The sequence below is a fragment of the Apostichopus japonicus genome, chromosome 14, assembly GCF_037975245.1.
Source record: "Apostichopus japonicus isolate 1M-3 chromosome 14, ASM3797524v1, whole genome shotgun sequence".
Taxonomy (NCBI): domain Eukaryota; kingdom Metazoa; phylum Echinodermata; class Holothuroidea; order Aspidochirotida; family Stichopodidae; genus Apostichopus; species Apostichopus japonicus.
The window spans coordinates 23,597,258-23,621,641 of record NC_092574.1 but is presented as its reverse complement, the minus strand read 5'-3'; the positions used below and the strand labels follow the sequence as shown (position 1 = coordinate 23,621,641).

Below are 24,384 nucleotides of genomic sequence, written 5' to 3'. Positions count from 1 at the left end.
GTATATGTGATCTTTCCGCAAGCAGGAACTCGCGAATGTAATTGGTGATGGTAATGACTGACTCCTCAAATCTACAAATATTCGCTGAATTGGTCATATGTAGATATACAGTGCGAAGGTGGCTATGGGAATATATAGAGACAGTTTACCCGCATGAAGAGATCGTTTCCCTGAATCACCTCGGCCTCTGCCACTTCCCATTCTACTCTCGTTGCTTACGTCACTGGCAGTAAAAGTCATAGTCGAGGTATCTATATAGTCCTGCCGATTGTCTTTGCTTCCAATGATTAGGATTAGAGTTGACAAAGATATCAGTAATTTACACGTCACTTGTTTACTAAGGTCAAAGGTTAAAAAAGGCAATTAAATTTAGCATCTGGCAAGAGAAAGAAAGAAACTACTGAAGGAAAGAACATATAAAACAAGGCAAAGAAGAAAATGTGCACTTAAAACAATAATGAACCGAAGAAATGTGAAAGACACTCTGAGTATGATCGCTTAATTTACATATATGCAATTATCAACCTAGTTATATGGGAAATACCCAATTCGTAAATATTTATATTTCTTACTTTCCAACGCATTGTGGGACCACAAGAAGAGCTTTTCGAAATACCATAATAAATGTGGCATGTCATTCAAACTAAACCAAACGTCCCATGCCATTACTCATCATGCAGAAAGCCAGGCGGCGTCTGTGTTCAATTGGGTACGGCGTCCTTATGCAAATTCCATCAACTTCCCTTATATTAATTTTGTAAGTTTTACACAAGCGTCTTATGAAGTACATGTAAGCAAAAAAAAAAAAAAAACACTGTCAAAATTCATTGCACCATAAGGGCCGAATAATTATTTTTAGATCGCGTACCAATCACAATTAGCAGTGATGACATATAATTAAAATACGCAGCGGATTGGTGAGGAGTCCCTTATGCCCCTCCGTCGTATAGGCGCCCTAACAAACCATGATCAACCCTTATGACACGAAGTAGATAGCTTTAAATATTTATATCAATAATAGTTTGACCAAGTTTATGCCTCAGTAAACATGCCAATGATAATTCAGATCCCCTTAATCAGATGGTTTCGACCGTTTGCCTAAAGTCCATCGGTACTGGCCCCAAGGTAACGTTTTTATTAGCAAAATGTATCTAAAAATTGTTGTTTTAAAAAAAATATTTCTTGGATTTGTTTTGAATCTCCAATTTCGCTCTAGACATTGGAGAAAGGTAAATTAAACACCTTAAAAGCCAATGTGAGTAACCAATAATATAACTAATATGGTGCTAAAAAATATCTCTTTTGCGGGGTAAAAGATGGAGCATGCGGTGGTAATTGTTCGACTTTCTAGCATATTCCTAGCATATTTGACCACTTTCATACACTACTTGTGTTGACCTAGCTGACTCATTTTTGTCGCTGTTTTCATGGTAATCCTTTCACGATACTGTCCTGCTTACGTAAGCAGGTTTGTTGTGTTATAACTCTTAATGGCGTAGGCCATACCGGTATATGGAATATCTTGTTTGTATTTGTTTGTATATGTATATTTTGAAATGAAATCAGAATGTATACCATACCAGCATTTATAGTATTAATGATACGTATGCTATTCAAATTCTCATACTACCATTACGACTGCAGTATAAGTGCCCAAGTTTCGTGTATAGCTGTAACACAATAACAGGAAAGTTGATCCCTGCGCCAAAAACAAGACGGCATTGAGGACTCGACACTTTTAAACAGAAGCCAACGGTTCTATTAACGTCGTCAGTCACGCGCATGACGTAGGACTCTTACTTCATTTTACGTAGATATGTATACATTATTTATACTTATACCAGCTCCTGAAGATCATGTTTCTTGCGATACATGTACCACAGTGACTTGACACGTAAGACAATACCATTAAAGGCTATCAGTATTGCACCACAAATATGCTAAAAAATTAAAAGAAATGATCACCAATGATCAAATTTCAACACGCATTTTACTTCCGTTCTAAACGTCGTTATCTATACAGAGATATTTATTTGTTACTTGTTATTTTCCTTTCCCCCCCCCCTATTTTAACACTCCTGGTTATCTGTGTATATATAGAAAGGTCATAACCTCCGGGAAAGTACTTTTAGGGGAAATGTCTTGCATTATTTTCTAAAGTAAGCAACCTTTAAGTATGGTAATGTCACACTTGGTAGGCGACCATTTACATGTCTAATTGCCCGGATCAATGCCCGATGCATGCAAGCTTATATTTCACTCATGAATGTAGCAGCATGGATTCATTGTACGATCATTGTGTATGATGCAGATAGCGTTACCACGTATGGCTACTTCCACACCATACGGCAACGGCTGCATAGGCCTATAATTATGATTCAACCATTTATCATACAGACTACGATTCATGGAAATTCGCGAGTAATGGTATAATGTACATCTTTAAGAGAAGAGTTATTTCAGTACAATAATAAGTGGGATCAATTCATGACTGCGTAAATGTTATTTACTATATACAAGTAAAAGATTAATCCATTCAGCTATTATTGCGTCCTAACATCGCTTAACTGATTCTATAATGTGCATATCATGCGGCTAACATATTACAACATCCAACCATTCATTTCAATACTTTGAGATAATGACTTTGTTTCTACTGAATCATCGATCTCATTATTTTTATCATGTTAGAGAGAGAGGGAGACATTCTAAGTCAAGTACTGTTTATTTCTGATTTTATACAAGACATCACCAAGATTTCCTCAGCGGCTGTCATCCTAGAGTTGAACGTCACTCGGACGATGACGTCATCAGAATCTAAGGATTAGATATTGCACTGTGCTGATAGGAATCTTCGTTCTCACTTAAGATTATCCCTGCCATGTCAAAGTGACGATAGTCCGATTGTCTTTCTGATTCCATCGTTGAGTTCCTACTTGCTCCGCTCTCGAGATCAACTTCCTGACCATTCGTTGCTACATTGGCAGATCCAGAAATAGCCGGTATATCTGGTCGACAAGCATCCTGATAGGAAGGCGGTATTTCATCTACGCCCTCTTTCAATGTTTCATCCACCGCCTGGACGAAATTTGCATAAGGAACTTCAATGACCCTTGCTTTTCTTTTGCAAACTTTTGCTACGGTAGAGTTGACGTGCCATGTATTAACGACACCGTAAAAAATCAAGGCGAGGAAGAATATTATGACGGAAGAAGGAGGTCTCATGTCGAACGGTTTACCGCCGACGAGGGACACCGCCAACATGCCTAACGGTATGATTGCGCGAAATGCCAGCACTGCATAGCAACCAACATACGTCGAAGCTTTGTAACAAGTAGAATGTTTGTAGCCCAAGTGACGTAACAATTTGTTAGTATTGGTTACCAAGACGTCCCCTTCGCTTATGATAATAATGAACGCCATGATTCCCGCCTTTTCTGTAATCATTGCATTTCCGACCACCAAGATGAATACAATGTGAACCAACAAAGTCACAATCTTGCTTCTTGCATTCTTGAAGATCATCAGGTCCCTACAGAAGAGGAATATTCGGATCCCGCAGACGACAGTCAGAAGAATGACAACTTCAGACGGTAGATCACCATTGAATGGTTTCGACGTCGGGAAAGATGTGAATAGAAGGATGCTAGCGTCAATTACAACAAATGTGTAAACCACCGTATCAAAGTAACTGCAGGTAAACAAGAAAAAAAAGAAGATATTTCAAATAAAAACGAAAAGAAACATTTCATATTTTGTATTCTCGTCCGAACTGTGGTGAGAATTGCCCTGCAGAGTTTCTTTTATTCAAAATTAGGACACATGTTTCTCACCCAGTTATAAGGATTACTTTATTTTCATATAAACTGTACTTTACACGTCCTGCTTCAAAACAATTGTATTGACAGATTAAACAGTATATGAATATCATGTTTCTGTGACATAAAAGATAGCAACTGCTCCTACTGTCAGTACCAGTGCTTCGAAGCATGATATGAGACAATATAGAATGGTATTTGCGTTTAAAACTTGTCCATGATAACACGGGGTTATAATGTTATATATTTATATATTTTGTCAATAGTGATTTTATCAATAAATGGACCATCTTAAACAACATTTATTCGTGTGACCCTGTGTAGGCTAAATCTTTTGTATACATATGGTATTCTGCAAATATATCTTGCCAACATAGTCAGCGAGTGTGTGTGTGTGTGTGTGGGAGGGGTGGAGAGGCAGGGGTGGTGGATGGAGGGGGTAACAGATGCATATATGCTTCATCGCTCTTCTTACATTTCTAATTAATTGCTCTATATTGGACAACATGCATGCTGTAGGTTATAAACTTGTATTACCGACACCAGCTGAAATTCCATTGAAGGAAGGAAACACCACCAATCCGTTTTCTTCAAAACCATTCATTTGTCTGACCTTTCGATTAGATCGTGTCTCAGCTAATCAAGCGTGAAAAGGGTTTGTCTACCGACAGCAAAAATATGATAAATCAGTTTCGCTATAGATGCAGCGTTGAGCAAATCTATGTTCCCTTGAAGCAGTCGCAGTTATGGCAAGGCTTGTTAACGAAAATTGAGGAGAGTGGAACGGTAAAAAGATTCTCTATACACTATAACTATATAACGATAAATATAACTATATAACGATATAGGGCCTATATATATATATATATATATATATATATATATATATATATATATATATATATATATATATATAAAGTTATATATATATATATAAAGTTATATATATATATATATATATATATATATATATATATATATATATATATATATACATATATATATATATATATATATATATATATAAAACTATATATACATATAACTATATATATATATAACTATATATATATAACTATATATTAGGGTATCGGGAGGCCCGGATTCGAATCCCGGTGGAGGCTGGAATATATATATATATATATATATATATATATATATATTTATTTATAAACCGATTACCGACATATATATTCCGATTAAAAATTCTCTTTCGCTGTACCTTACTTTAACAGACTTTTTTACTACTCCGGTAGTCCAAGAAAAACGGGGGGATTTTAGTACTATAGATTATATAGTGCAATAGAGATTCCGGTTTTCAAAATATTCAGTTTTAAAAGGAAATGATATATAATTGTCTGCGTGTTAAACTGAAGGCCAAACCAACTATCGATGAACCTCAGATGTTTAAAGTGTCATTACTCAGAAAATTAAAAATGGTATGAACTATAAATAGTGCCGTCACGTAATGATCTAAAGCTGATCAAAATTAATTGAATGCTTCAAATCCGTGGTATTCAATCGTTTCTGCTCATCGACTTGCAATTTTCACCTTCATGATCTTGTCGACCCTCCCGTGGCGCATATTGTGACCTAGCCCGGACGAAGTCTATGATGAGAAGGTAGCCCCTCCCCCCTCTCCCGCTACCCCTCCATCTTGAGAAATGTTGATATGGTGAAGGGTGCGTAGTTGCAAGTCACTCATTGTCGTGCTGTATAAAATGTCTTCCTTTTCGGCTAAGATTTCTGACTTTGATTATTAGTTTGTAACTTTTTGTGTCGTTGAATTACTTCCGGTGTAGACTTTGTTTGGCATTTCGCTACATGTAAACCACAACGACCTTTACCACTACATCCGTGAGCTATTGATCAATAACATGAAATGAATTCAAACTTATTCGAAGAAGCTCAACTATATCTATATAATGAAACAGTAATGAGTTGAAAAATCCCGAACAGTGAAAGAAATACAGCCTCCATCGGATTCGAACCCGTATCTGAGCATATATAATACTAGAGTATAATGCGGCGATTGTAGTCGTGTGACCATTTGTGGTCTTTCTGCCTTATTGCTAGTATGTTTTCGTATATAACAAAAACCAGTGTTGGTGATTCAGTCAACTATAGAGTGACCACCGATTTATACTTCTATCAACTGAAATTTTGAGCAAGAAGTCTTATCCAAATTCTGCCCTCACCATTGTCGGTTCTTGTCGCTACTTAGCCAAATATAAACTTCATTCAGAATTCTATAAATGGGGGGGGGGGGGGCTGTTATTGAAGTCGACCCCGATGTAGGGGGGGGGGGTCTGGAGACATCCCTCAAGGGACAAAATAGATGTCTGCTGGTGCATTAGTAGGCATAAAGCCTGGTGTTCTTTTCTTTTACATGTTTCGGCGTGGGGAAAGTTTGAGGGCAGTGTAGCAAGTCATCAAGAAAAGTTGATTGAACGTGAGCATGCTATACGGTGGTCCTTAAAGTGTACACATGGGTTTGAAAGTTAAGCTGCATCTACGCCTGTTTTATGGTATTATATATACTCGCCATTTTGCTCTTCATTTTATAGGGGGAAATAGGAAGTCGTTTTGTCGTAAACGTTTTCACGACTTCCCGATTTCCGACTTCCTGTTTTGTCTATTTATAGAACTAGTGTAAGACCAAGTGAAACAACATTTCTGTCGGAGATGGAACCACCCACAAGGGGGCCGTCGTAGAATTTTTAAAGGTAAAAGACAACAATTTTTGCCATTTTTTGTCAAAATGTGAATTTAATATAGTTTCTTTTTCTCCAAAATGAGTGCAACAAAAGTCAAATTTTATTGAGAATTTTCATAATTTGATTCTACATGACTGTGTAATTCAGACTGTTGTGACAGGAAATGTTGTTGAGAATGGAATCAAATTGATTTAATTACTCAATCAATTACATTTCACTTGGTGAAGAAATTTAGAAGGATTTTCTTAGTTTGGTCCATTGCAATCTTATTGAAGCCTACAGCTAGCGGTACAATTCCTTCATTATAAAGCTGAATTGGGACCCAAACATAATTGTGTCCATCACGGAGACCGCTTTAAAGATGGAAATTGATGATCAATAATAACCCTATATAAATAATGATTGTCATTCTTAAAATCCGTAAGGAAACTGACAACAACAAAAAACCTTCTCGACCTATATATGATTCATAAAAACAAGGGTCCATGTTTTAATCAACTTATAAGGGTCATCTGGAGCCCTGGAGTTCAAACATTTTTGCTTGGTGACCTTAAATGTCCCCTTCATCGCCTTAAAGATCCTCGAGTGATTAAAAAAAGACCAACACGAAGGAGATATATACCCTTCTCCTTTTTGAGAAATGAATATCTGATAAAAAAGTGCTTATTTTTAAATTAATATTTTGCAATCATAGTTCAATATTTATTTTTCCTTTCACATTTAATTCCCCACAAATGACGGCAATGACTTCCCTTTTTTGTCCCCGAATAATTTGGCGAACCCTGCGTTGAAAAGCATGGATCCTTTATATATAGGAGCTACCATCAGTAAAGACCCTCGATAGGCTGATAGGGTCCATCTGTCATATAGGGAGACCAGCAACGAGTGCCGTTATGTGTACGATCAGTATAATTATGGTCCATTTGCTAGGGCCAATTATTGAAGTCAGTGTAAGGATTCCAAATTTAACATTGAGCAATAGGGTCCACTTCATATAAAGCCACTTAGTGTGTCACCATGGTGGAAATATATGTCCCCCATATAGGTAGTAGACTCGACTGCCAATCTACACAGTTTCTTGTACTTGATGTACCGTATATTTACATATGCTGGCGTACATATAACTGCCATCGGACGACAGTGGGTTGCACGTAAAATCCGTATATACGTGAATAATCTTGTTAAGACCCTAGTAAGAACAGCCTAGTTTACCTTTCTTTCCACAAAGCAATTTTCCCGTATCTAGTTGCTGTACTTCCCAGAGAACGTCCGTATGGAAAGTCATTTTAACATTTAATCGGGAATTTCAGATATCTTAAATTGTTTCTTATTTTAGATATCTAAAATTCTATTTCAGATATCTAAAATTAAATTCGAGATATCTTAAATTTAATTCGAGATATCTGAAATTTTATTTCAGATATCTGAAATTGAATTCGAGATATCTAAAATAGATTTCGAGATATCTGAAATTCTAATTCAGATATCTGAAATTGAATTTGAGATATCTGAAATTGAATTCGAGATATCCGAAATTGAATTCGAGATATCTGAAATTCTATTTCAGATATCTGAAATTGAATTCGAGATATCTGAAATTGAATTTGAGATATCTGAAATTGAATTCAAGATATCTGCAAATCTAATTCGAGATATCTGAAATTGAATTCGAGATATCTGCAATTGAATTCCAGATATCTGTAATGTAAATGCAGAAATTCCCGATTAAATGTTAAAATGGCACGTATGGAAAGCCATTTTAACATTTAATCAGGTATTTTCAGATATCTGTAATTGAATTCGAGATATCTGAAATTCTATTTCAGATATCTGAAATTGAATTCGAGATATCTGAAATTCTATTTCAGATATCTGAAATTGAATTCAAGATATCCGAAATTGAATTCGAGATATCTGAAATTGAATTCGAGATATCTGAAATTGAATTCGAGATATCTAAAATTCTATTTCAGATATCTGAAATTGAATTCGAGATATCTGAAATTGAATTCGAGATATCTGAAATTGAATTCGAGATATCTGAAAATGAATTCGAGATATCTCGAATTCAATTTCAGATATCTGAAATTCCCTTGTATTTCGAGATATCTGAAATTGATTTTAAGATATCTGCAATTATTTGTAGATATCTTGAATAAATTGGAGATATCTGTAATTTAATTTGAGATATCTGAAATTATTTCGAGATATCTGAAATTCCTTATTAAATGTTAAAACGGCTTTCCATACGTCCGCGGCAACGCTTTCGATTGATACTATACGTATATCGGACAGATCCTCGGGCATGTAAAATACAGTGGGCAAGCACATTCGTGGTAGGCAGAAACGGACTCTGAGGCATGTACATTTTGCACGCGAGAAAGAGAGTATTAAAAACGACTTGACCAAGACTATAACTGGCCAAGACACTAGGGCATTTACTATTCTTCTCAACCATATAGTAATACAGATATGTGTGCATCATAGAGATGATACATGTATTCATGGCTAATCGGTCGTACCCCCCCCTTACCCCCACACCGAATCGCTGGCAAGTAAATATTATCTGTATGACTTGTCGATTCCCTGTGTTATGTTGCCTCAGGTATAGGATCACATTCCTTCCTCCTTCGAAGTTTTTTCGAGGGCATTTACTATTCTTCTCAACCATATAGTAATACAGATATGTGTGCATCATAGAGATGATACATGTATTCATGGCTAATCGGTCGTACCCCCCCCCCACTTACCCCCACACCGAATCGCTGGCAAGTAAACATTAGCTGTATGACTTGTCGATCCCCTGTGTTATGTTCCCTCAGGTATAGGATCACATTCCTTCCACCTTCGAAGTTTTGGAATTATATCAAGTAATATTTGCAAACATTAAAATTTAAGACATGAAGCAGCAAGACAGGTCACCAGAAAAAAGAGGGGATTTTCCCGCCAGCAACGACCCTGCATGCTTGTTTTCTAAGACGGTGTGTATATATATATACATAACTGTCCTATACTGAGAGTGATGAGAATACCTGGTTAATTATTGATATTATAAGGCTAACCAGAATAAAGAAAATATAACCCCCTGGGAATTAATAAAGCGAGCGAGATATGACTATAGAGTGAACTATGACCACCATATACTCTCGGCAACAGGTAAAGGTTACAATGTATATGTTAGGCTAACATCGAGTGACCCCCATGGTGGTTACGGAAGTAAGCAATACGTGACAATATATAGAGCTAACATATAACTTTATCATACCCGGAACTCTCCTTAACACTCCAGATAAGGTCCAAAATATATCCTCAGTTAAAGCTATATCACGTGATCTCGTTGAAATAATGAAGTTATATGTATACAAGGCTGCTAACTTTCAAGGAGGCGGAGGGGAGGGGAAGGCAAAAGAAGTAAATTGAGGGAACCGAGATGCAAAATTCTTTCAATATGGCTACGTGCTACAACGCCATTCACCCTGCAGGTCATATAGAGGCCGCAATGGCCTATGCGATTATTTACCTACTCGGCGTTCCATAGAAGCAAATTACCAGCACCGTATGCGTCTTTCTTGGAATAAAAATCCAGGTACCTGCTATGTTGTTTATTTAATGCACAAAAGAGTTCGAAAGTTATGTTTTACGGTAACGTTAAATAAGCAATCAAAGAAAAGATTTGATGCGATCATTCTCGAATGAAAAACAATGGACAATTCTAAGTGATGATATTGTCGGGCATTCAGCAATAGACATGTGACTTCTGGAATCACGCGGGGCAAACCTGTAACGCCAAGTTTTAGTTATTAGTTCGTAAAAGGGCAAAATAATTGAGGTATGGATTACGCACCTCCCGAACCCGACATAGAGGACTTGTGAATAGGTAGGTATACAAGGAAAGGATCAATAAAAAAAAATAAAAAAACAGAAAACTAGAACAGCAATGCTGCATAATTTCAATACACTTATTAGACGTGTCTTGAAAACTAATGTCTTAAACAATGCCCTTTATTATCATGATATTAAATTTATCACAAAATGTCCTTGTCTTGAGGCAGTAGTATGCTATTAATTAAACAAGCATATGTTAATTTTGGGCGAGTAAATTATGAAAAATATATAGGCCTATGTATGAAGTTCTTTGCAGAGTAAGCGATCATAGGCTGTTTTGTTGTGAAACGGTTTATATATAATCCATTGAAGATGTAACTGTCCAGTGAGTTTCTTGACAGGGTATCAAGATTTGAAATGTTGTCATCAATTGATGTTTTTTTTTTTGGCACAGAGAGCAGAAGATTGGGACGTTAAAGTGGTCCTACATATTCCATAAATGATCATATGGACAACCGTGTTCATTTTGATACAGCATAAAGCCGGTTGATATTTAAGTTAACTATTTTTGTTAAACTAACTGAAATTGTACTTTTGAAACTCGAAAAATCTTCCTCAAAAACTTGACAAAAAGTTTGAGAAATATCCACAAATTCTAACAGTATTGTTCAAAGAAAGAATGTATCAAATCTTGTAAACTAAGAACGTGATTGGTTGTAAGATTCAACATTGTAATGCTAGCCTATATCCTAGCCTATTGTATAGATGACATACATTACAATGGCCCTCAGAATCTTGATCAAAATGTTACCAAAATAAGTCGATATGGACCCCTAAAATAAAAAATAAACTTTTGCCAGCGATAAGTTTTTGACATCAGCCATTATGTTCCCAAATTTGTAGTATTCGAAAAAAGCGGTTCTAGTCACGAAGATGTTAGGTACGATTGCACAAGTAGGCTACCTGCTTAACAAATAGGACTTTATATTGGAGAAATTTGTTAGTTGGTTCACAATCCCAAAAGTGTTTAGGCCTGGATCTATGTGACGAACTGTAAAGGACCCTCATCCAAACAATCCGCAATGTATTTACAAGTTTTACTTTTAACCTCTTTTCGTACGGATCAATTTTCTTCAGGGTGTCTTGCTCTTTCAAGTAGGCTATAGGTTACTAACGTGTGTTACTGTATGCCTAGGCTACAGGCCTTGCATGGCATATGCACTTTTGAATGAGAGATCGACCGCCGAATGTTTCCAAAATTACGGGTATATGAGTACAAGTAGAATCCTCCATGGAATGAGTGGAGTACCAGTACAAATAATGAGTGCTAGTACTAATACAGAAGCATGAGTACAGCCTATTTGAGTACAAGTGGAATTCTCCTTGGAATGAGTTCGAGACTTCTCGTACAAAGGTCATGAGTACTTTATACAGAAGCATGAGTACGAGAAAACGAGTACAATAAGAATTCTCCTTGGAATGACTGGAGTACCAGTACACAATCATGAGTACTAATACAGAAGCATGAGTACGGATATATGAGTACAAGTAGAATTCTCATTGGAATGAGTGGAGTACCAGTACACAATCATGAGTACTTTATACAGAAGCATGAGTACGCGTATATGAGTACAATTAGAATTCTAATTGGAATGAGTGGAGTACCAGTACAAAATCATGAGTACTTTATACAGAAGCATGAGTACGGGTATATGAGTACAAGTAGAATTCTCCTTGGAATGAGTGGAGTACCAGTACAAAATCATGAGTACTTATACAGAAGCATGAGTACGGATATATGAGTACAAGTAGAATTCTCATTGGAATGAGTGGAGTACCAGTACACAATCATGAGGACTAGTAAAGAAGCATGAGTACGGGTATATGAGTACAATTAGAATTCTCATTGGAATGAGTGGAGTACCAGTACAAAATCATGAGTACTTTATACAGAAGCATGAGTACGGGTATATGAGTACAAGTAGAATTCTCCTTGGAATGAGTGGAGTACCAGTACAAAATCATGAGTACTTATACAGAAGCATGAGTACGGATATATGAGTACAAGTAGAATTCTCATTGGAATGAGTGGAGTACCAGTACACAATCATGAGGACTAGTAAAGAAGCATGAGTACGGGTATATGAGTACAATTAGAATTCTCATTGGAATGAGTGGAGTACCAGTACAAAATCATGAGTACTTTATACAGAAGCATGAGTACGGGTATATGAGTACAAGTAGAATTCTCCTTGGAATGAGTGGAGTACCAGTACAAAATCATGAGTACTTATACAGAAGCATGAGTACGGATATATGAGTACAAGTAGAATTCTCATTGGAATGAGTGGAGTACCAGTACACAATCATGAGGACTAGTAAAGAAGCAAGAGTACGGGTATATGAGTACAATTAGAATTCTCATTGGAATGAGTGGAGTACCAGTACAAAATCATGAGTACTTTATACAGAAGCATGAGTACGGGTATATGAGTACAAGTAGAATTCTCATTGGAATGAGTGGAGTACCAGTACAAAATCATGAGTACTTATACAGAAGCATGAGTACGGATATATGAGTACAAGTAGAATTCTCATTGGAATGAGTGGAGTACCAGTACACAATCATGAGGACTAGTAAAGAAGCATGAGTACGGGTATATGAGTACAAGTAGAATTCTCATTGGAATGAGTGGAGTACCAGTACAAAATCATGAGTACTTTATACAGAAGCATGAGTACGGGTATATGAGTACAAGTAGAATTCTCCTTGGAATGAGTGGGGGTACGACCGTACGAATATAATGCTCTAAGCGCGGAGTACTAGAATCTATATATACTAGATTTACAAAATACCTCGAGTACCATTATGAGTACTAATGAAAACGAGTATGAATCAGGCAGGCAACTATATCTGCTATTATACCAGTACGGATTCACTATACAAGGGTAAACATCGGGTAATGCGACACCGTGAGACAGTGTATTAGGTCCCTATCTACACTGAATAGGCCAACATGGGGTAACGGTATAGGTAACTTTGCTTTTCAGCTGTCTAAACGGTGTACAGGGATGTTATTTAAACGAGCAACTTCGACACAGTTTCGCAGAACACACGAGGATGCTATCTAGACTTATTTAAATACATTGGCAGACATAACGGGGTCTATCTCATTAAACGGTTTGCCATTACACCGGACGTTACCGTGTATTGGGATACCAGAACTGAACGCCTTTCTTCGAATCAAGCGTGTATAGGAAAGCATCTGAAACGACCGGGTTATGATGGCTGAATAACTTGTGTACTGGGTTAAAACTTTGGCACATATGATTTTAACATTCCTTGAAATTAATTTTTCCCATGCGATCCATACGGACTGAAATAAAGCGATATACGGAATATGTGTTCTACTTTCGCTATTTGAGAAATGCGTGCAGCTGCCAAGTGTTGTGTTGGCTCACATGTTATCGTGAATGCAAAACACTGAATGTCGTTTAAAGGACACATTAAAAGCATATAAACGAAAATACTGTATTACTATAACTGCAGCATGTACGTTAACATTTGTACCTAACAGATCAATTTAAAAAAAAAGTATGTTTCTTAAACCAAAGTCTCCCAAACGGTTTTTCACCGGACTGATATAGACCTATAGAATAGTTCCGCTTTCCTGCATTATACCCAGTTCTCTTATAAAGATCGGGACTGAGACCACGTGATCGTGACGTCATTGTGTTTGGAGTAGTATATCGTGAATGCTTACATATTTACCAAACAGATATTACTGGTGATCTGGTATTAAACAATTAAAGGTCAAAATTGAAACAAACAAAAAATATTGCAAACATTAGAAGTTTCAGTTTCCCATATTAGCAAGAAATTAGTTTAACTATAGAGTTATGCGAATTTGGTGTCTTCATATATTGGCGCTCGTGGAAATCAATTCTCCTTTGGGGTAGCCTAGGCCTATATAGTGTTCATATACGTGCATAGGCAACCAGAAACACAGAACCGTGAAAATGGCAGAAACATTCCCAGATATAGTCATAGATATACAATTCCAATGCCTGCTTTGAACGACTTATATACACGAAAATGTGTGCGTCAATGATAATATGGAGGTAGCTTCGTGTACATGTGTATACCCATTTTATATATGCGGCTATATGAGAACGTTTCTCGTGCGCTCCCAGATAATAAAAAAAAAATATGAATTTGATATTAATTGTTCTGTTTCTCTTTTTCATTTTTTTTAGGAAAAATGAACTATCCATTCTAAATTTCCTAACCTTAAACGTTATGAAAATGTTTACTCGTTTCTTCACTATGTTATGAAACAAATAGTTATGAATATTCATACTTTATCGGCCTTTTTAATTGGACGGTTAAAGACAACTTTTTTTTATCTAAATATAGTATCACGGATAAGTTCGGAGGTGGAGTTTTAGTTGATACTTTGCCCGGGGTTAAACCACACTTTTGGCTGATACCTTTTATGAGCCCTACGGGACCGACCCTGGGTAAAATCCTAATTGTTCTAAACCTGTTACTAGGGGACTTTCTCCGGGATCAAATGTGAACCCGAACAAATTGGCATTGTTACATTTTTGGCCTCTATGGTAGTATTTAAGGTGTTTTTTGTTTTGTTTTTTTATTATTTTTTTATTATATTTAGTTTTGTTTTTGGTAACACGTTAATACTCTTGATCTATTGGATGTGCGAAAAAAATGAAATGAAACAAACAAGTTAGATCATCAATAAATGGAGAGTATATGTTGATGTTTTGAAGCTAGCGCTGTATCAGGACGACCTCGCTTGGCACGTGCGATCATTTCAAGGTGAATTTGACTGTCACCTCCGGAGTTCACCAAACTATCGCAGGATGAAAGATATATATGACCGTAAAGGAAATTCGTTCTACGACTTGGTTAGGGCCCAAAATAAGTCTTAATCCGTTCCAAAAAAGAACATCCCAATAGACTTAAAGAATCCTTTAGACAGCCAAGTATGGTGTTTACGGTAAAACTCACCTTAGCTAGTTTTTTTTTGTTTTGTATAAATTTCATTAAGATAAACCAAGCGGTGTATTTTGGTCTTGTTCTTATATTTTTCTCAGTACCAAGGGCGTAGGAACCGGGGGGCTGGGGGCGCCAGCCCCCCCCCCCAGTGAATAATGTGGAGGGGCGGAAGTATCATTCCGTCCCCCACCCCCCGCTTCACAAGTCAGAAAACCCCTTTTTCATTTCCAAATGAGAAAAAAAATCTCATTTGGAGCACCAAATTGCATCTAAGGCCTAGTGAAAATACAAAATTAAGTTTACAAAATGGAGTGGGTGTTGAAGTGTGCTATATTGCACCAAATTGCATCTGAGGCTACCTGGAAATGCAAAAAATTCCAAAGGGGAGGGGGACAACCCTTCCCCTTAGACCCCTCCCCCAGGCCGGCCATCAGTCTTCAGCCCCCCCCCCCCCACTCAAAAGTACCTTCCTACGCCACTGTTCAGTACTGTTGAACTTCGAAACATAATTTCAAACCAAGCAACTTCATTTGAGTATAATATACTCGCAATGGCATTGCTATAGTTGACGGTTGTGTGTGTTTGCAGGCTGACGACCACTGCTTGTATTGTTGATGTTATGACTGCATACACAGAAATACAACCTGTAATATATATATCAGTGTTCAGTCTTTCAAAGGTCACCGTTATGAGCCTATACTCAAGTTTCCGTTCAAGATGTGTACACTTGTAAGATATCCATCGTTAAGTATACAAATGATTTGAAGTTATAAACTGCCCGCGAAAAAAAAAACGAAAAAAAAAAAAAACACATACCCTTTGATGCCTTAGGTTTGAGCACCCTACCATCCTATACCCTGTGCTTTTCTCAATCTATATCAATACAATGAGATTGTCATTCTATCTGGCCCTTTCCTTCAACCAACGTTTCTCTCTGACCCTCGTGGAAATAAATTGAGAACCAATGCATGGAGAAAACATTGTAATGATAAATCAGAGGTCATGCGTGGTATGAGGCGCATGTGTATCCAGCTCTATATATATCTATCGATGTAAACGCTCAGATGAGAAATAATAATTATATCAAGTTGTTATAATGATGGAGTCAAAAGGAATTTGTAGAAAAACGATCCAAATTTGAGAAACATCTGTTTTAAGAGGGTTCCTTTCTTTGACTGACTAAACAAAAATACATTCATGAACTCTGCCCCCCCCCCAAAAAAAAACGGAAATAAAATTTACGTATAACGTGACAGATGACTTCAACGTGAATTTCCAAAAGAATATGGCACTTGTAAAGGAAAGTCACCGAATCAGAGCATAGTGTTATCTTTCAAGGTTTGTGCTGTATTGGCCCCAAATATGCTAGATATTCAAATATGGTCACCTTTGGTCAAAATTCTATAACATGCTCTTAATAATTACACCCTTCGAGAAAATGTTCCTCACTGGGACATTTAGTCATCTTGTGTGTTCATTAAAAATTGTCTAACAAGAATTTGGAGAGAAAAGCCCTCCAGGAAAGTACTTTTGGAAAACGTCTAGCAATTATAGCGTGATATATCATTTTGGGGCCTCTATAGACTACATGTACGGTACTTCTCTTTCATTATCGTTAACTTCTGTCCGTGAGTATAGTCACGTATTTGATGAACAGTACCAGCACAGTTAGACGACGGGAAATGGGGAGCGCAGGAGAGACTGTTTGGGCTCGAGCGTGCATGGGTTACCATGCCGCCTATAAACCGCATCATTCTTGTTCTAGGCCTATGCCTCAAGAACAAACAAATTGAGCACGCATTAATTTGTCTAGTTTAACTGCTTTTATAACTAATATCGGTCAGTATCTTACACTCGTTTATGTCAAAGACACTATTACGACACTATACCTCTAAAAGTGTAGGCCTACACTTAGTAGGCGGTTCGATTCCCCGCCGACAGCAATGTGTGTCGTCTGGCAAGGGTGTTGTTCAATAACAACTTCCTGACATGGACGTTAAATGGATGTGTGCCGAGAGATTGGCTTCGGTCAGCTTGCGAGTCTACAAGCCTCCATGGCTTCTTTCGCGAGTTCCTGCTTGCGGGAAGATCACATATACATACATACATACATACATACATACATACATACATACATACATACATACGTATACTTGATAATTTTATCATCTTGTCACAGTTATCGATCAGAGTGTAGTATATTGTGTACTGTCCTGGTTACCGTCATGGCAGACTTGGCGCATGCGCGTTAGATTATTTTCCAGCCGTTGCGGATACAGATGTTCGTTGATGGTTCAAATAGGGCCAAACAAACACTTGTAGTTTCGGAAGTGTGGTATGATCGTGCAAGATCAAGATAAACCAAAGGGGCTTCAGACGATTTTTTTTTTTAAATTAAACGCAAGGAAATATTGTCCCTTCAGCCAAACGGAAGGATAACATTGCCCCCAAATGTTAAGTCTTCCGAAGAAAAGTTTAACAATACTAGGTTAAGCCAATGTTTCCGATGGGAGTCTAATAAATTATGTCAAATTTGACCAAACTCCTTTTTTTTCAGAAAAAAATGTTATACTGTTTTCCCCGGGCACTGTGTATTCAGACGGGACCGTGCATCTTAGCGAACCACAAACAACTAAAACACGCCGTTGTGCCCTATATACCGGTGACTGAGTCGCGTTTTTTATTTTCTGCCCATTTCTTTGTCAAGTCCTATATATAATAGTAATACCGATCATAATAATAAACTATATTATCGAGAAGTTTAGACGGATGTAACCATTTAAATTTTACTATCTAGCATATTCGGGTACTTTCCGCGGATGTGATTTGTAGCATTAATACCGACAATTCTCATCCATCTCGTCCTATCAAATACCCGCCTAAGTGGAATCTAATCTTACCATATACCATCTTATTTCCAGAAACTTTTCTTCTTAAAAATTTCACATCTTTTGTTCACGATTCCAATTGGGGTATTCTTACACTTATAATAGTATACCCTCATGAAAATCTTTGCCGTACTTCATTAACTTATATTCCAAGAACGGATAAGATTTTGTGTGTGTTTTCGTTGTACATACTGCACGGGACAACCGGCACATATATAAGTCATTATCTATGCAGGCAATTAATTCAATAGCACAGTCATATATTCTCGTGTCTCTACGGGTTGGTGAACGCACCGTGATGTTGTCGTTTTGAAGTTAACGCAATTTTAACCGTGTCACCAGGATGCGGGATAAAACCTGGCCATATGATATCAGGCTACTCTTTGTTACATTTGTATTCTTAAGGTCAGCGACATTCATGTTCTCAAGATGTGTTCTTTTATTTATAAGTATATCAACAATATTCTCCCCCGTGTCTTTAGTGATATTGTTAATCCCAGTAATTCCGCGTATATTCGTAACAGTACGAGGAATAATACCCATTTTTCAGTTAGCAGACATCACTCGAAACACGGTAAATTACTCTTGAACAACTACTGCTATAAAACCTGGAAAGTGCTTCCAAATGATATAAAAACTGTTAAATCTTATGTAACGTTTAAGCGCAAACTTAAAGCCCACCTAGTTGAAAACTACGCTGACTGAGTATTTATTATCTCATGTTTATTTTTCTCTACTCTTAATTGTTACCTTCTTTCATTGTTATTTGTTATTTTTTTTGGTCGCTAGCTCGATAAACTACTATTGTTTTTCTAGTGTCCTGTTTATACTATACCACTTTGTTCTATTGTTCTTATTTATAGACGAAATAAATTAAATGAAAATGAAATGAAATTTCAGAGGCTATTCACGCAACAACGTTCATGCATCCGTTACGTAATGATTTCCTATGTTGAGTGTTTGTAATGATTGTAGTGGGCGTGCGCGCCACAATATTAACATTACTGGCCAAGTGAACGATACCTACATGACTGGACGTTGAAACTTAGAGTTTCATTTAGTCTCTGTACATTTGTAGTTTAATAGGCGTTAGCTGCGTAGCCAACTTATTCTGAGCATGTGATGGCGCTCACAAGCGCCCTCTCTTTGTAGGTTCCCTACATACTCCCTGGTGTGTTGACCCCCCAAAAAATAACACTATGAACAACCGAAAAGTTCTTCCTAGTAATACCGCAAGCACTCCGCGCCCACTACAATACTACGTACTTGCAGGCAAATGCAATTCTAGTTCCGCAGTATTATTTTTTCATTCGTTGATTAACGTTAGTAGTTTTAGTAGGGGTGGGGGATGCTGCGGGTGGGGTGGTGGTGGTGGTGGCGAGGAGGGGGGTAGAGGAAGAACAGAGCAACGTGTCGTAGAAGTTCTGACAATATTTGTATAAAATAGTATTGCGTTATATGACACTATCGAGATCATATGCACTACATTATACATTCAATTCTCAGGAAAGGAGGGGTGAACAGTTCATTTATCAAATAGCTTTGGCAATAACAACAAGAAAAGGAAAGAAAAAAGAACACTGCTGTGTATATAAAGCATATAACTGTACCAATTCAAAGAATATAACTGTATCCTTATAACTTCTATGGGGTAAAAACCTATCCAAACAGACATACTGATGACACAGTGTGTAAACAAAAAAACTTTACCGTGTGTGTTTAACGGGCAACCAAATTTCGTTTGTTCTTTAGACTTGAGGAAATTGTTTTCCAAGATTTTCGGTCGAAAAAAAGGGGGTTGTTTATTAGTCACCATGTGAGCAATAGAATAGCGTATCTATATAGAAGTGATTGAGTATCTAATAGGCAGATGAAGCGAGTACACAGCCCCCCCCACACCCCCACCCAGGTCAAGGGGCCTCATCTCCATGCACCTGAGAGGAGGATTCGGGGAAAGTCTATATGTTGCCATATGTGTGTAAATCTGACCGCACTGGTGTGCACTCTTTAAATACGCGGAAATGTAATTAGTTTTGACTGATTTGTCGATACGTGTCACTGTTACCTATAAAACTGGTATACTGACCAATATGGAGATTGTTAGCATGTGTTTACATGCATATATTATAAGTCCTTTAAAATGGTTCAAGGGTATTGTTTGAAAATTACTTAACAGACGTTTACCACGAAGTAAAAAAAAACAATTTTTGTCCCTCAATATACCCAAATGACGACATAACTGATAGCTGCATGTCTGGTTATCATTTTTACAAATATTGTGATGCTTACACGACAGTAAATAGGATTTGGGGTTACGGAGAGCAAGGGTGGCGAGGGGTGGCGAGGGGAGGCGAGAAGGGGGTTATGTTATATGTACGGAAGAGTTCTACAGTTATCTGTAACCCGAAAGGACTATGTAAATTAATAAAGAACAGAATTACCCCCCCCCCCTTCTTCCTTGTTCCTCCCTAACACGAACTAAAGTTGGTAAAGTTCCTTAGATGCCTTTGTAGACTGACTGACCATCATGAATTTTGACATACTATTACGAAGAGTTTTTTCTTTCGTCTCAAAATGGTCTTATGAACATTTTCCCTAACCTTCCTGCTATGCCCATGCATATACTTGTATATATTTTACAGTGCTATTATTTGGTACCACTGTGTGCACTTGGAGCATACGTGTAGAGGTTATCGTGTTGACTATATTTGAAATGCACACACAATAATATTTTTATATCACACTTGATTGCTAATACACAATACACGTTCATTATATTAGCTGATGTATTGTTATATGCGGGGTCGGCCAATATATGTGACAAATACGGCACCAACGAATAGGTGACGTCATACAACAAAGTAACCTGCCCATGCGAAGCAAGTGATTCAGCGATTTCATTCATTACTAATAAGTATTTTGATCAAGTTTTAATAAATGCAAAATGGTAAGATGAATAAACGTGTTATGCTTTTCAATATTGACTTCAGTAACGCGGAGATTGGTAGGAAAGGTTTCGATATGGTACGGTATATATGGTATATGTGCATTGATGCAAAGGACACAATGAGCCAATTTATGCTGTAGGCGTGTACGTATGACTTAATAGGTGGGTTAACCAGCAGACATAGTGTGTCTTTGAAGTATATATAGTACCGGTACATTGTTGTATAAACTTGAACCACTGTTAATTGTCATTCCGATCGGTTTCGGTATTGACTATACAGACAAGTTTCTAGTCTTATAATGCGTCCATTATGCATGTGTATCAGCACGCATGCACATACATTGCGGGCCAGTATATTGGATTTTCTGGGGGGGGGGTGGGATGTGCTTACTGAAGGTGTACACCTTTTTGAACACTGTCCCCCTGATTTTATCCTCTTGCAGCTCCCCCCCCCCCCCCCGTGCAGAAGTAGTATACGTGGTTGCGCGCCTGCCTGAAATGGATACGATATTGCATGTTTTTCGCAACCAGATTACGATACACTATACATGAACACACATAGGTATACCAAAGCATAACTATTTTCCATACACTATGAGTATGAAGACAGACGATAAACTTTAAGACTTCGTTTATGCGTGGAGTTTGTGTAAAGTCCTCATACAAGTTGATTTTCAAACATGTAATTTTCGTTAAGTTTTACAACCTACAGGTGATTCTGCTGGGGATAGAGGAGGGGGAAGACACATGGGGCGGGGATGGGTTGTGGTGGGGTGTGTGGGGGGGGGGGTGAGGAAGCAGGTAATTTGGATGTTTCTCTTTCGCTTTACCGTCCGAGCCGAGGACATAATTGCCACATTGGAGGTTCAAGTCTAAATCTCACGGATTGAGTTTATTGCACAATTCCCGTTTTCCTCTGTTATAAAGTACTTCTATACGTTGCATGTTGTAAACAAGTATGGAGGACATTTTTCAAAGTACTTCCAAACAATACAAATATCTCTATAGGTCGAATGTGTTCCAAAGGTCGACTTGAATATTTATTTTTTTGTAGCATGGCGACTTTGCTGTGTCTAGTGTAAGGTTAAACGTCCTTGGCAGCAAGTCAAAAAAAGGGACCTGGCTCAAGGCCTGTATTCTATGAAAGCGTTTATGGTTCAAATAAAGTTACACTTGTGGTTGTCTTTTAACTTACATACACAATAAATGCTTTGCCTTTAGATATGAGCAATAAAAGATGACGTAGACGTAAAAAGAAGGAAACGATGTTCCCTTAGTCCATGTTGACAATTGACTAAGATAGAGTGATCAGTATATATATATATATATATATATATATATATATATATATATATATATATATATATATATATATATAAGTGTGTGTGTGTATAATATTACATATAGGGTAACTGAAATCACCTTCCTTAATATTTGTTTACACAGTTGACTATGTCGGGAAAACAAGGGGAAACCCCTCACGCTCAATGAGGTTATGCAATCATGCTGGTTGAAGGGGGACTGGAAATTCTCAATATCGTGGCGCATCTGCGTATGCTTAGGGGCCGGAGCGATTTACAGCCCCTTTCGGCCGGTAGAAAGAATATTAAAAATAAGTTATAGTGTACAGTATAGTACATCAATATACAACACGTGGCTTATGTGCGGTACAGTCTAAACAGTTGAAAATTCTTCTACATTGTTTCAAAGCTCGAAGCACCCTCTGATACAATCCTGAACGATAAACAATTTTAGCACCCCCCCCCCTCTCCCTAGGGTCCAGTACAAAAATTGTATTTTTCACCCTGTTCAATAGAGTCGATGCACCGTTAAAGGAGCTTCAAGACAGCAGAAAGAAATATGAGCCATGCATAGGCCTACAATAATTACTTACACTCTTCAAAATATTAAAACAAAGAGAGTTGATTGGTATAACTTAGAAAACAAAAGTGATAAGCTATTCATACTCACAAACAGTGCATAAAGTTTGGCGTTTTCCTGTGAGCCTTTACCAAGCGATGATCCTCTTTGAAACATTTTGTGATTAGAAAATCGACAATGGCAAACAATGAAAAATATAGCCCTATACTGATGTTAATTGCAACGGACAAAATGAAGCCAAACACCCAGGGATTAGCCTGCCATTCAATATTGGGTGATGGCGGAGGATCCATCTGTGCGTCAATTAGAGAAGTACTGTATATACGATGAACACTGCTAGCCTATACCAGTCTAACGAACGTCTGTTCACTGTTCCGCGAAAGCTAGTAGTGCTAGTACAACCGTACGCTGTAATTTGCCCGGCTCAAACCAAAGTTATTTGGATTTTTCAGGTGGAATCGTCGATTTCTAGGAAAGGGGGAAATATCTTTTTGACTCGGCTGTATTTGTAAACAACAGCTTATTCAGCAGCTGTTTGTATTAAATTAATTCTCGTTATTCATCAAGACTTAATTAATATTATCTTGTTTAATCTCTTTGTTTCCGAAATAAAGATGACCAACAGGTCAAGGTACGATTGAATTTGGATAGGGTCACGTCTAAAAAGTATTTCGGTTGAACCAATATTTGCACTCGGGGAATCCCCAGACATGGAAACAACGAAGTTGGAGAAATTTGATATCATCACTTAGAGGCAAGGACAACACACAACAGCTGGTATATTTTCATTTCTTCAGTGAGTGGAAATTCAACTCTCCGTCTGCGTGTTTGTGTGTGTGTGTACGTGCGTATGTGCGCGTGTATATGCTTAGAGATAAATGTTATATGAGGAATTGTGACAGTGAGGTTGTATTTAGAACAAAGAAATAAAGAGGGAACCCTTTATAGTTCTTTGATTTAGAACAATATCGTCATCATCACGTCGTGATCACAGTGCTGTTAGGGTTGAGACTGAGGTTAGTTAGCGATGTTATTATGTCCTGTTTATCTGCTCCTGTCGTATTTCATTCAGCCTGACGTTTCTTAAAAGGTCAACATACTGAAGCAGGCTCCTCTTGATTCAGTGAATTGATGAGTCACCATACTACATTAGTGTGAACATAAAAGGCCCGTCCAAAACAGGAGGAGGGGTGGGGGGGGGGGGAATCTAGGATTTTGAAAATCGCCTGTAAAATCTCGTAAACCGCCATGTAAACTTACACCGCAGAATTGAAAAAGGAGTGCTAAT

At 37.5% G+C, this 24,384-nt stretch overlaps 1 protein-coding gene across 1 annotated transcript; it reads right to left on the bottom strand.

The window, feature by feature from the left end:
- Positions 1 to 1,300: 1,300 nt before the first annotated feature.
- LOC139979586 (uncharacterized) lies at positions 1,301 to 23,500 on the bottom strand. Its single transcript, XM_071990533.1, has 2 exons — positions 23,187 to 23,500; positions 1,301 to 3,691 (listed from the first exon to the last, which is right to left on the bottom strand). The coding sequence occupies exons 1-2, from the start codon at positions 23,387 to 23,389 to the stop codon at positions 2,818 to 2,820; spliced, it is 1,077 nt and encodes a 358-aa protein (XP_071846634.1). The 5' UTR covers positions 23,390 to 23,500; the 3' UTR covers positions 1,301 to 2,817.
- Between the last annotated feature and the right edge of the window lie 884 nt (positions 23,501 to 24,384).